The sequence below is a fragment of the Clinocottus analis genome, unplaced genomic scaffold (assembly GCF_023055335.1).
Source record: "Clinocottus analis isolate CAN_PGR_092001 unplaced genomic scaffold, fCliAna1.0.p SCAF_30, whole genome shotgun sequence".
NCBI lineage: Eukaryota > Metazoa > Chordata > Actinopteri > Perciformes > Cottidae > Clinocottus > Clinocottus analis.
The window spans coordinates 2505246-2519705 of record NW_027176043.1 but is presented as its reverse complement, the minus strand read 5'-3'; the positions used below and the strand labels follow the sequence as shown (position 1 = coordinate 2519705).

Genomic DNA, 14460 nt, shown 5'->3' with positions numbered 1-14460 from the left:
AGATAGATAGATAGATAGATAGATAGATAGATAGATAGATAGATAGATAGATAGATAGATAGATAGATAGATAGATAGATAGATAGATAGATAGATAGGTGGGTGGGTGGGTGTGTGGGTAGAGATAGATAGATAGATAGAAAGCTGGGTGGATAGATAGATCCTTCCTTCCTTCCTTCCTCCTTTCCTTTGTTACCTCATTTCTAAAATATCTGATGGTGATGATTTCCCAAGTGAACACACTCAGGTCAAACTAAATCCAGGAGGGAATGAGAGAATGGAGAGGGGGAATAGAAAGATAGCAACACAGTGAGGTGAGGAGTGAGGGATGAGACGGAGGAAGAGAGAAAAGAGAAGCAGCTGGAGAGGAGAAGTTGGTCTCTTTACAGCTCCAAAGCTCTTAAAGCCCTGAAGCTGTGTGCAGTGTAAATGAAGAGAGAGAGATGGATAGATGGAGAAGAGCGAGAGGTGAAGGGAGGCTGAATTGTGGAGAAGTAAAGCTATAGAAGGGAGAGCGTGAAAGGGAGAGGAGGAGGAAGAGGAGGAGGGTTTGCGTTGGTGTGTTGGTTGGCAGAGAGAGAGCGCTTGTCAAAAAAACCTTCCTCTGACAGAAGGCATGATTCACTGAGAGAGAGAGAGAGAGAGAGAGAGAGAGAGAGAGAGAGAGAGAGAGAGAGAGAGAGAGAGAGAGAGAGAGAGAGAGAGAGGGAGACAAACGTCAGGGAGAAAGCGAAAAACGGCAAAGATAAAGAGAGAGAGGGAGGGAGACAGAGAGAGAGAGAGAGACAGAGAGAGAGAGAGAGAGAGAGAGAGAGAGAGAGAGAGAGAGAGAGAGAGAGAGAGAGACACGACAGGGGCAGAGATGCCGGTAAGAAAAACAAATGAGGACGGCGATTTGAGACAGAATGACAAGACGCTAACAGGACGAGATCGACGGATTGGACTGAAGCCGGTTAATGACTGGGACCATGTTGATAAGGTTCTGGCTTTTCTATTGATCGGGAGGGAGGGGGGGGGGGGCAGTGATGAGAGAGGGAAGGAGAGAGAGGATGCTGAAGAACGGAGGGACGTTGAAAGGATAGAGAAGGAGAGGCGAGAGAGCAGGAATGATTCTCCATCAATCGCTCCATTGATGGAGCTGAACTAATGTGTGAGGACGGCATCACTCATACATGCAGATCAGACAGTTGAGACTCTTTGGCACTTCATTTCAGATGGATGTCAGTGCGGATCCCTCAGCACTACGGCGGGAAGCTTTCTAAAGATGTTTTTCTACGAGCTGCGAATGTGAATCTTTTCTTCTCCTTATGAGAGAAAAATAAGTCTTTATGGAGTTTTGAACCAGTAAATGATTCATCATTCCTCTCTCAACTTTTATTCCCCTCTGAACTGGGGGATTTAGTCAGTGTCGTTACATGGGTGGGTGTGTGCATGTGTGCGTGTGTGTGTGTGTGTGTGTGTGTGTGTGTGTGTGTGTGTGTGTGTGTGTGTGGGATGCCATGCTTCTGTGGCCAAAATCCTCTTTTCCCGAGGTGTTGGACTTCCTGTCAGCTAACGCTTGGAGCCCATGATGTTTCTAAGTTGTGTGGTTCAGTCCCTCAGGGCTGGAGGCTGCTGGAGATGAACCACTCTGCTGGATTCAACGCATCACACCAGACTGCCACCATGTCGTACCGTGTTGAAGTCTTCAGCTTGAGATTTCTCGTATTGATAGAGGGAACCGCTTTGAGGGAATATTGACGTCACCTTGACTTTATTTTTGGCAGCACATTTGCATCGAGGCGGCTCGGTGCAGGCTGTCGCATTTGCATCTCTCCAAACTCAAAATGCTTGTTGATTTGTTTGAGGTTTTTATTGTAATGATTTGTTGTGTTGACTGAGATCAGTTGTTCTAACCCGGTGAACTTCAGCTGGCATGCTCTCTGCTCTGTAACTCCTACGAGACCAAAGAGCTGTGCAAATACGGGTTTCAGTGTTTCACTTGAGTTCACTTCATATGAAGAAGTTCATAAAGCAAATTAAGATTTTTTTTTATCAAGTATTGACTCTAAAGGGATTTTCACCATTTACATTGTGAGAACTGTATATGATCAAAGACAGACCTTATTTCAAAATACAGGGGATTAGCCAACTCGGGCTAAAGTAGTTAGCTCAGTGTTTAGCTCGTCCATGAGAGAAATGACCCAGTGGTGGATGTCTTCTTTAGGACTCTTAATGTTGAGATATACACTATACTAATAACGAGATACTGATCAACGGAGTGAGGAAATGGTTTGTAAGATGCGTCTCCAAACTAAACTGAATCCTATGATTCTCATAATGCAGCTCAACACCTGTCGACCCTCCTTGTTTGACCAAACTCCTCTTTTCAAGTCCGCAGCAGGACTTTGAAATGACTTTGATGACATCATCAGCGTTACTTTCTCAGATTTGAGGACATTATACAACAGTTCTCTCAGGTGGATTAATACTTCTTGTCAGTTGTATTCCGAGTTTAGTGTTTTAAATTAGTGGAGCGCTGGCCCTGTTAAATGGACAATGATAGTGTCAACTAATACTGAATATGATACTATATAATAATACGCTAATATTAATGAAGAGACTCTTTCAAGCTGTGTCCCATACAGATCTTCTGTTGTTTGCTTTGTTTTCCGCAGACAGACAATGGGAATCAACAAACGCAGCCAGAATGAGAGAAGCTGTGACTGGATTCAATGCTGCATCCTCTGCATACAGTGTTTCAGTCGCTTTGTGTCTGACTGACTAACGCTCCACTGGATAAAGACTTAATTGGCCCTAAAAGGACAGCCAGAACAATAAACCACCAGAATAAATACAAATTCAGCCATGCTTGGAAGAGAGTGGGAAGAGAGATGAACTAAGAACACTGGACATAAAAGCTGGACGTATTTTGTCTTATTTTTTAACGTTTTCTTTTTCAACTCCTGGTTGGAATATTTCAATTTCGACATTTTTTTTTTATGTCATGGAGGGTTTAAAAAGTAGATTTTTTTGCAACACAATCACAAGATTGTTCTGACTATGCCTCAGCATTTTACCATCAAAGAACAAGATTTTTTTTTATTTATTTGACTTTTATTTTTTCTTTACTTTGCGATGACCCCCTCAAAACCAGTTGCCATGCATCGAGCAGATTCTGAAATACATTCTGCGAGCCTATTTTTCAAGTATTAGTGAAACTACCAAATTCACAATTCACTCTTCAAACTACAGACGCGTCTCCCACCAACCCCTCCGACCAATCATGGGCAAGCCTCTGAGCCGCCCCGGCTGCTTCAGGAAGAGCTCCTGCTGCCTGGAGAAACCTGGGGATGGGGGAGTGGGAGGGCGAGCCGGGGGCCTGGAAGGAGGATACGGAGACGGCTACGTACCCCAACGATCCATCTACGATACCATGTGCATCAATCAACAGATTGACAGCCACCACCATCACCCCGGAGGGTCCATCCGGCGAGACCTCGGAGGCGAGGGGAGTTTTAGCTACTCGGCCAGCGGCTCCCTTCGGGTGAGCAGGTCTCCGGCGGACATGTTTGATCCGCAGCCCCGCTCTCTGACTCCGAACCCCTCGTTTGTTCGACGACTGGATGAAAGAGCCATCTATGATTCACTGAAGCTCGGGGCTCAGGACGTGGATGGCGGCGGCTGCCATTCACCGGGATGCTTTAACCGATCGGTCTCTCCCTCGGTGTCATCGTTCTCGGCACCTGGCGTGTCCTCTTCCTCGTCCAAGAAACACCACCATCACCAACACCCTCATCACCATGGAGACAGTACAAAGAGCAGAGATGGCCGCCAATCCTGGAAAGTCTTGACACCTCCGAAACACTTAGAGTGTATGGAGCTGACTACGAATGAAATGATGGACAGGGGAGGAGGGTATCTGAACCCCGGGCAGTACCCTCCCCCCGGGGGCCAGTCCTCTCTTACATCCCCTCTCATCTCCCCCTTCTCGGGCTCGCCTCTCTCCTCGGGCTACCACACCCCAGTGTTTTTCTCCCCTGCCAAGCCGCGGCCCAGTCAGTCTCAGAGTTTGCGATGTTCACCTCCCCACATCACCCAGCCGAGGCTCTATTCCCAAACCCAGAGCCTCAGGCTGTCACCACCCCAGGAGCTCCGGCGGTCCCCCTACCGCGCCCCCCTGGTCCAGCTGTCCGCCCATGACCTCGAGCAGGAAATGAGGGAACGAGGAGGAGGATGGGGCCGAAACGAACGGGAAAGAGAGTGGGAGAGGGAGAGGGAAAGAGAGATGGAGCGAGGGTGGGCCCAGCGTGAGTGGGAGAGAGAGAGGGAGAGGGGGAGGCTGGAGAGGGAGAGGGCAAGAGAAAGGGAGAGGAGGGAAACATCCACTTTTGGGACCTTTGGATACAGTCGACCAGTCCCACTGCGCCCAGACAGGGATTCTGTGTTTTTAGAGTCCGAACAGGTTCTAGACACGACCCCCCTGCTGCTCCCCCAGCCCTCGCCCTCCCCCAATGCTGCCCCCAGAATGGGAACGGGAGCTGTGGGGAGGAACAGAGCCGGCTCTAAGGTGGGCCCTGAAAGCGTAGGTATGGTTTCGAAGTTTGACAATGGGAGTGTGGGTTTGGTGTTAGTTGACAGCAGGTCTGGGTGTGGGCCGAGGTTAGTGAGTGAAGTTGGGATTGGAAACATGTCAGAGGCTGAAATCCGGGCTGGAATACAAGAACAACATCGAGTTGAAAGTTGGAACAAATATGACAACGGGTCCAGGGCTAGCATGAAAAATGGGTCTGAAACAAGAATGGGTTCCCAGGTGAAAACACGACCAGGGGGACGGGATCTGGAAGGAAAAGTGCAGTCTGGGATGGGAATGGAACATATGTCTCCAGCTGTGAACAAGGAGGGGCACAGGGGAGGGACAAGGGGTGTCGAAAAACACGTAAGGGGCGTGGCTAAGCCAGAATCTTTTGCTGAGACGATACCTTCAACTGTGACTGACGATGAGAACAGGATTGAGCCTGCAGATGAAGTTGAGATTGTGGATGAACCTGGTCCAGGAATGAAGCCAGAGATTGAGGCAGGGCTCGACCCCAAAGCCAGTTCAAAGCAGGTGGAGATTAGGACTGGAGCAGACGCTGGAGGTGAAGCTACCGTTAACAATGAGGTTGGTTCAGAAGCAGAGTTCAGAGTGGAAGCTCGAGTTGAAGCAGAAGTTAAGCTTGCTCCTACAGCTGAGCCTGAGGAAGTACTTGAGGCGGTTGTCAGTAATGAAACGGAGACTAAAAGTAACCTTGAGACGAGGGCTGTCAGTGACACTCAGAACAGCAACAAGACATCCGATAAAGCCCAGATGAGCACTGTGGCTGATTCTGTCCCCACAGATCCGGTTGAGAAAAAGTCTTTGGACATTGATAAAATTAAATTTAGCCATGTAGAGAAAGGTTCCAGGTCCCACAAATCCAAATCATCCAAGTCCAGCTCGAGGACTCGACCTGGCACCGCCACAGGACTTCGACCAGGCGTGGTCAGCCCTCGACTAAGTCGAGGGTTTGCAGACCTCGAGTCAACAGGCGCCCCCGAGGGCATTGAGTCTACCTGGCCTCGCCGAATCATGGTCAGAAAGAGGACTGTCCGGCAGGGCGGGGCACTCCATAACTTGCCTATTCTCCCTCCACTCCCTTCTGTCCTCTCAGCCATGGAGAAGAGGCGTCCTCTCGCCCACCTCCACCCCCGTCCGGGCCACTTCTCAGAGAACCCGCTAACAACCATTATGAATGCTTCAAGTATGATAGGACGATGCTCACTCAAAGAGCCCTCCCATCCAGAATTAGGAGTAGGGGTCACTGGGGTGGGCAGGGCTTCCCTAAAGGAGCAGAACTTGGAGCAATGGAGGATCTGCAGAGAGCAGGAAGAATCCAGGAGATCCAGGAGCAAGGAGAAACAAGAGGAGCAGAGCAAGGAGAAGACTGAGATGGAAGAGATGACGGGAAAGGAAGAGAAGCGAGACAAGGCCAGGAGAGAGGACAAAGTGAAAAAGGAAGAGAAAGGGGACAAGGAGAAAGTAAAGGTTACTGTCAGCGAGGAAACCAAACGAGAAAAGTCAGAGAGAAGGGTTGAAGTGAAGGTGCAAGAGTATGCAAACATAAAGGAAGAAGTGAAAAAGGCAAGGACTGTCGAAATTATCGGGGGGAAAGTGGAGTTTGGGGTAATGAAGATTAAGGATGGAAAACAAGAGAAGGTGGTGGCTAAACCAAAGAAAGAAGAAAGCCAAGTGGAGGAAGCAGGAGGCACATTTGGAGAGGAAGATGGGATAGAGGGTTGGGACACTGTCCTTGACATGGTCAATACTTTGTGGGAGGATGGCTGGGAGAAAGAGGTCGAGGTTGGAGTCGGTGATACAGATTCTTTCTCCGGCTCCTTGCAACGCTGGCCTCTTCTTCGGCCCCCGGTTGGCTTCGGGGGCTCCCACCCCCCGTCCTCGGCAGCCTCGGAGCTCAGCCTGACCGAGTTGGAAAGGCGAGCCAGGGAGCTGGACTCTGACCTGGAGCACCTGGACCTGTCCCAGCCCCACCGGGACGGCCAGGAGGTGTACCAATCGCTGCTGGAGCCACGAGCCGACACGTACCAGACACACCCGGGGCCGCAGAGGGAGAAAGCTGCTCTCTCCACAGGTACACGATTGTTGTTGCAATCACAATACTGCATGGCGTTCACATTCATATATATCACGAGTTGCATGCTGTCAAAATGCTTTAGCTCAACTTATAAAGCAAATACAGCAAACCTAAAACTGAGAAGATGCTGTCTTCACTGCTAGCATGCCGTCAGGGTCCCCCAGTGTTTCCATTCTTCCTGCTAATGCCTCACATTTGTTTTCTTAATGGCTCAGTATGTTTTTTGGTTCAGCAGACTGTACACAACGTAGTTCTGGGTTCTTTACCCAGTGGGCAGTGCATCCCAGCACACAGCAGTCAATAGGAACGTGTCTGTTGTTTGCTAGCAGTACCTTCCCACACTACTGAGTCAAAGGAGGGCAATGTGAGCAGGACTTCATTTTAAATCACAGCGCTTGACTAGAACGTGGTCATCAGTAACTGGGTTACTAGTATTTATCATGTATAACTGGGATAAGCCTCATCAACAAGTTATTAATGTCAATCTGGAAGCCATCTGCTGCCAGTCTGATGACAGAGACACCTCCAGGGAAAGAGATCTGTATTTCTGCGGCTCCGGTGAAGCCAGTAGATATCCAGGACTTCCTCGACCGCGCCCTGATCATTGTTTGCGGTCCTGGTGGCAACTTGAGACGCGATACCGCAGCTGGAGCTGAGAGACGGCGTGTACCACCAGAATGTTTCACAAGTAAACTCATTTTCATCGAACATCACAGCTTGTGTATGATTTGTTTGCTTGATTATCGTGGGTCTGAGGCGTGAAGTGTGCCATTTGCTTGTTCCACCTCAGCGCTACACATTTCCCACCATAAAATCATAATTTTTTGACTCCCACATTGTAATTGACAAAGTTGAACTCTCAGAAACCTTCACATTTCTAACATGGCAGTACTAAAAAAAATATAGACATGTTACCACAGCCCCGAGACGATGGCCAACACTGGATCAAATACCCAAAGGATTGAGCAGGAGGGGCATGCATGGTGATGTTTTGATTATAACTCCTAAATCTCACCTTTACCTGTGTTGAATCTGTGCTGTATTTTTCCAGGAGTGGTGAGCAGATCCCAGGTCAGTTTGGAGCTCAGCGGCATTGCCTCACCAGCAGCAGATACAGACAGACCTGCTGTTGACTGGTCGACCAAATCTTCTGGGACTTCCACTGTTGGCACAAGGTAATTCCACATTGTTGTCAGCGTTGATTCTGAACTATTCTCCGCCATGTTCACGCACATCCTGGATGACTAAAGGTTCATCACACGGATCAAGGGGTTATAAGTACACAGGGCCACGATGACTTTGGATCAACAGTTCAATTCAAAGGTAAGATAGAACGTTAATCATCCAAAGTGTGTTGTTGTTCAGCAGCATAGTAGAACAGATAGACAAGAGAGATGGTCAACAATCTCTGTGCCCTGGAGATTAAGATGCATTTATTAATGTCACAAATAAAACAGCATAAATAAGGTTTTTAAAGTAATTTCACCAATTTTCCTTCATATTTAGTTATCTACTAAAAGCAATGCTATTGTTTAAGTTTAGCCCAGCAGACCCATTAAACAAAGTAAATGCTGTAATGTGTTTAATAACGGTGAGGTCAGCGGTCACGTCTCTCTGGGTTAAATAATGTTGCTGTAAGCCAGTGGCACAGCGCAGCCTTTTCTGCTAACTTAAACACAATCACAAAGTTATAGCTATAGTATAATGAAAAATAAATAAAAACTGATTTTTTAAAAACTTTTTATATTAAAAGTTATAGCCTTTTTTGAAAATAATGTAATTGATTTCACAAATACAATACATGTATCAAAATTATTTTCCCCTATCATCTTATTTTCTCATTGCACTGCTCCTGTCTTCCTCTGGTGCTCTGCTTCAGCTTGCTGCTGCTGGTTCAGCGTTAGGGCCGCTCCTCCAATCACATCTGTTCCTCTGTGGAATAGACAGCGGCCTGAAACACATGTTGAGGTCTGCTAGCAGGGCTCTGTACCCTGATTCCTCACAGAGACGAGGACCCTCAGCAGCAGTAGCACTCCCGTACAGCAGGTGGCGTATGCATCTCGTCAAGTTGGTTGCGAGTCACCGTTCCTTTAGGAAGAAGCAGCAGCAGCTCGCAGACCTTCCCTGTGGACTCTGTAGCACTTGGACCTGCTGTCCTCCCCGACTCACATCTCACCTGCTTGGCCACGCGTGATGGAGAGCAGGTCTGCGCTGCTAGCTCACTGTTAGCTCACGAGCTGGCGCTAAACGGCTGATAAGACTATGACTCAGACAGTGAAGGCGTAGGTAGATAATCCACGGCCCGCCCCAGCTGTAAGCAGATGACTATTAGAACCACTTTGTTGTATAATGGGAGTGATTCTGTTCAAGCTTTCTGATCAATATAGTGGTTAATAACTGTGATCATGAGCAACCTGTTGTCACTGTATCTAAACTTAACATCCAAACAGATCCAGATCGCTCCTCCTACCTCCATACGTTTCCCTGACCTTGTTCTTGATCTGCTAGAACCGTCTTGTGTGTCTTGGTCTCTGAGTTTGTTTCCCACTTCCTGCCGGGCCGTTGCAGGAACACAAGTCTTCTGTCAGCTCACACAGAACTGACAGCTCGCCGGCCGTGACGGGATATTCGCTGAGTTTGACAAAAAGTGTCTTGGATTGGAATCGCTGACGCCACCTTTAAGTGATCTGCATGTGGCCGATTCAGCGGGAGAACATTCATACATTTGTTAGCATGGACTACCAAATGCTTTGTGTTGCTTTTCATTTGTCATCACTATGAACATCTCATGCTGGTAGAGCAGAGTGTTTCCATAGTCTGGCATGGCCCATTCGTCACATGAGAGCAGGACAGTGTCGAGGAGCTGCTAGAGACTGGAAAGTTGTGTTTTTTTAATAAACAATTACACCTGCAAGTCCTAAACTATCTGCACCAAATAGTCTCTCATTTCACATATTAATGTGTCCTTCATTCAATCTGGGTTAGTATTCAAATCAGAGACATTATCAAAGTGCTCTGCAGGGCTGTGGGGACTCAGACAAATGGATATGCTGGTCTGGAAAGATGACCAGTCTAATGGCATCAGTGATGACCAGAGGTGGAGAGAGAGCAGTAGACGTCAGGTGGCACATGGGGACGCAGCCGGCGTTTGACTGCCTTGTCTTTTCTCTAGTTCCACTAAGGAGGACAGCTCTCCAGACTCCAACCTCACGCTGGAGTCCGACTCCAGCGGCGTCTTCCTCTCCTTGTCCAACCAGAGCCAGGAGGAGGCCGGCTCCGACAGCGACCAGCCGATCAGCGGCTCGGACCTGGGCAGCAGCAGCACCTCGCTGGAGAAAGACGGGGACGAGGGCGGCGGGCTGAAGGAGTGGGGGAGGGAGGAGAGTGCGGAGCTGCAGTGGTGCTACCCGTCTCTTCTCGACACCGCCGCGCAGGACGGAGGAGGCGATGGCGGACGACAGGAGGCGGGAAGTGGACCGACGGGGAGAGACGGGGACAGAGGGAAAGGCGAGAGTGGAAGGAGGGTCGGTAAGATAGGAACCGTTTCAATCATCAGGACCCAACTCGACCAGACAAACATTGAGGGCTCCACCGCTTTAAATGCTCCACAAGGTGAAGAGGCACCACCCAGAAAAAACGTCACCCTCATGGGCAGTGACTTCCCTCTTCCTCTGTCGCCCTCAAAACAACCAATCCAGCACCTTCTAGATCCCTACCAGAAGCCAATCAGAAGCTCAGGGCTGGACTGCGGGGACTTGGATCCCTTCGTCCAATCGGACAGCTTCGTTTACCTTGCCGTGTCCGCGAGACCCGCCTCCTTCCAGGGGGAAGTGGCCACACTGACAGAAGCCCCCGGCTACGCTTTAAAACACGACGCCGCGCAGCACCACCCGGAAAGCTTGAAAACACACCTCGACAAGTCCGGTGCAGAATGGACCGCCAAGCCGACTCACCTGGCCCCTCACAAGCCGGAGGAAGGAGACTTCCTGTGCACAGACAGCTTTGTGTACCTGGCCGCTCCAGCCTGCCTCCTACTGGGCTCTGCAGGAACCACACCCTACAGCGGCAGGTATGTGTGTGTGTGTGTGTGTGTGTGTGTGTGTGTGTGTGTGTGTGTGTTCACTGTTGCTGTTGTGCGTTCCATTGTTTGTTATTCAGAGAGGGGGAACACAAACAGCATTTCAAAGCTATTTTGTTAATTTATCTTTAGATTCCTCTGTTCATGTTTTCCTCTGCTTGGCCGCAGAGGCATTCAGGTAGTCAGTGTAAGCTATTGTATTGTGTTTCCGGGGCTTTAATTTATTTTTATTTTATTACATTTTTTTTTGTTTTTCCGCATGGTACAGAGTTAAGCTAAGTGGCTACTGTTAGCTAATCAGTCTGTACCTCTGACCTCTGTACCTCTGTACCTCTGACCTCTGTACCTCTATACCTCTGTACCTCTGTACCTCTGACCTCTGTACCTCTGACCTCTGTACCTCTGACCTCTGACCTCTGCACCTCTGTACCTCTGACCTCTGTACCTCTGTACCTCTGTACCTCTGACCTCTGCACCTCTGTACCTCTGTACCTCTGACCTCTGCACCTCTGTACCTCTGCACCTCTGACCTCTGACCTCTGACCTCTGTACCTCTGTACCTCTGCACCTCTGTACCTCTGTACCTCTGACCTCTGCACCTCTGTACCTCTGTACCTCTGACCTCTGCACCTCTGTACCTCTGCACCTCTGACCTCTGACCTCTGACCTCTGTACCTCTGTACCTCTGCACCTCTGTACCTCTGTACCTCTGTACCTCTATACCTCTGACCTCTGCACCTCTGTACCTCTGCACCTCTGACCTCTGACCTCTGACCTCTGTACCTCTGCACCTCTGTACCTCTGCACCTCTGTACCTCTGCACCTCTGACCTCTGACCTCTGACCTCTGTACCTCTGTACCTCTGTACCTCTGCACCGCGGCACAGCGGCTGAGGCAGCTTCTTTTGTACGGTGGGAAGACGTGTTGTCCATCCATGGATACGGTCTGCTACAGTAGATGTTCAGGGAGGCTCTATTAGAGGCTCTGGCAAACTTTCAGACATCTCAGGAAGAGCAGACAGGCTTAACGCTGGATGTTTGGATCATCTGAGCAGGACTGGGGGAAGGAGCACCTTGAGGAGCTCCTGAAGAGGAATCAAGAGCTAGGTTTGCAATACTTTGGGAGGACATAATTAAATCAAATTACAAACTCAGCATGAAGTACTTTAAAAGGATGTGTGTGTCTGATTGCCCCTCCCTCTGTGTTTAAACATTTAATGATGATGTCATTTCTACAATATAAAGATTGCCTGTGACAGAGTTTGGATTGTATAAGAATGAAGATTTATTTAGAATTGTTATAATGAAAGAGCGTGAGCGTGAATGGTTGTCTGTCTCGATCTCTGCCCTGTGATGGACAGGGTGTACTCTGCCTTCGCCCCTTGGCAGCTGGGATCGGCTCCAGTGACCCTAATGAGGATAAGCGGTTAAGATAATGGATGGATGGATGGATGAATGAAAGATTGGCGAGTGTGCAGTGATTACTTCACTGATGTCCAATATTGCAATTCACTTATTTCACCCAGATTCTGTCTGTGTTGTTCCAGGGACTCGGACTCAGAGAGTTCTGGATCCGACCCCGTTGACCTGTCGTTGCTGGGTTGCGGCTCGGTGGCCGGCGACAGCGACTGGGACTCGGACCAGTCCGACTGCGCCCCCAGCCGCTCCTCCAGGCTCTCTGCTGCTGGGAACAGATGCGGCGGCGGCGGGCGGTCCAAGCGGCCGCCCGCCGAGCCGGGCTGGGACTTGTTCGGAGAAACCACCGAAGCCGAAGTGCTGAGCGAGCTCTTCACGGAACAGGACAAAAACAGCAGCGGGGTCGGCGGGGTCGCCGCCGGCCCGGCGCATGCAGCAGCCGGTCCCGTGGCGACGCAGCATGTCACTGCGCCGGTGGAACGGGCGACATCGGCAGAGCAGGCGGCGGCGAAGAAGGTGACGTGGCAGTTCAGACCGGCCCAGAGGTCCGTCTGCACAGGAAGCAGGAAGGAGAAAGAGAAGGAAGCGACGCCTTCGTCTTCGCTAGAGTTCTCTGAACTGAGGGGGGGCGAGACCCACAGACCCTCGTCCTCGTCTTCCTCGTCCTCGTCTTCGTCCTCGGGTTGATTTGTGAAGTAAATGATTTTTTTTCTCGTGCAAACCGCTCGGGAGGAGCTTCCCTCGCCTGAAGCTGAGTGTGTTGCCTGGAGATGAAGAAGAAGAGAAGAAACATCTGGAACCACTGCAGAGGTTTCGCCTGTACAGTCAGAGAGTTGCAGCTCGTTGCTGCCGCTGCCGTCTTGTGCCCGACTGAAGGCTGCACAAAGGACCAGGTTGCATTTTCTTAGACTAGCCTACTTATTGTCATATATGATCAGTTTAAAGTAATTATCTCAACGTTTTTATTTGAATAAATATCTGCTCAGTCACTGTCTGTTGACGGATGAGTCAGCACGGCGGTGCCGATGGATGGAGCGTCTGCAGCACATGAACCTGGTTCATGTGCTCATGCGTCTATCCCCCGGAGAGATGGAAGCAGAGAGCCTGGAGGTTGTGGGTGTGGGACTCGAAACGTAAACCTTCAGGGTGAGACTGTGTGGATGAACTGACTCTGTGACTCTGTGACTTCTGGGTAAAAGATGCACAGCGTCATTCATCATGGGTTCTAACAAAAGGCCACATGAATAGTTCTGTGTTTTTTATTCTATTGAATGTACTGTACAGGATAACCACTACAAAGGAAGCGAAGGTCACCAGTGACACGTTCTCAATGATTTGACAGTTCACCTGTATTTAAAAATCAGTTACCATGAACGCATGAGAAGAACGAGAGTTGGAGAGAAGACTCGTCTGCCACTGCGTTATGCATTTATCATACATTTATAAAGACGGAGTGTCTCAGGCCTTATATCAAATTACACTTCCTCCCCATGTAACGCCTCCCTTTAATAAATACCTGCTCTTACTGCTACATATAATACACAAACTTTTAAAAACTGCTGAAACTTTAAAGCATACAATGTATTTTATAATCACATCCAACACTAAAGAGTATTTAACAGTGTGTCTTACATATATTTTGAAACATTGAGATAATTATAGTGATAATTATTATATATATAAATATATATGAAAGGATTTAGTAAAAACATTTCATTTAAATACATTACTTTATTCATCATTTAGATTTTAAAATGTGAATGTAATAATTCAGCAATATGCTTGCACAAACATGCTATATTCTACGTTTCATAAGTGGAAAGTGTTGCCTGAGTGGTGTATAATAATAATAATGATTTTATTGTGTTTATGCAGCTCATCGTGAAGCAGTCTAACGCTCTTTTAGAGGGTCTACTGTTGCATTTTGAACACCGTCATCATCAGGTTGCTGAAGCAGCCAGACCTCACGGAGATGATTGACAGCCTTCGTCTCATGCGTGGTATTTTTACTAAGTGACTTCATCTCCCATAATCCCCTCTGCTTTGTCTCTTCTCCTCTTGGGCTTTACTGGAGAGGAGACACATGCTGGAGACGGTTTCTTACCACTTTGCTCTCCCTCCATCCACCGTCACGGTGAGAAGAAGCGACAGTTTTACTTCTGTTTGGAAAGGAGAGAACCTCCATTTTCTGAATCCATGTCACGTTCACCAAATATAAGCTGCAGAGTGGAGGCTGCCGGCCGCCAATCATCCCACCAGAGGTTCAGTTGTTGAGTAACCAGGCCGGTGACTCAGCGTGAATGTGGTCATCGGT

General features: G+C 48.8%; 1 protein-coding gene across 2 annotated transcripts; it reads left to right on the top strand.

Moving 5' to 3' along the window:
- The first annotated feature begins 682 nt into the window (after positions 1 to 682).
- On the top strand, positions 683 to 13382 carry LOC137798620 (myb-like protein X). Of its 2 annotated transcripts, none has more exons than XM_068595503.1 (5): positions 683 to 979; positions 2658 to 6650; positions 7705 to 7828; positions 9826 to 10722; positions 12278 to 13382. In XM_068595503.1, exons 2-5 carry the CDS (start codon positions 3266 to 3268, stop codon positions 12831 to 12833), a joined length of 4962 nt encoding a protein of 1653 aa, XP_068451604.1. In that variant the 5' UTR covers positions 683 to 979; positions 2658 to 3265; the 3' UTR covers positions 12834 to 13382. The 2 variants fall into 2 exon arrangements, with proteins under 2 accessions (XP_068451604.1, XP_068451605.1); XM_068595504.1 differs by having other exon boundaries at positions 850 to 868.
- Positions 13383 to 14460: the final 1078 nt, after the last annotated feature.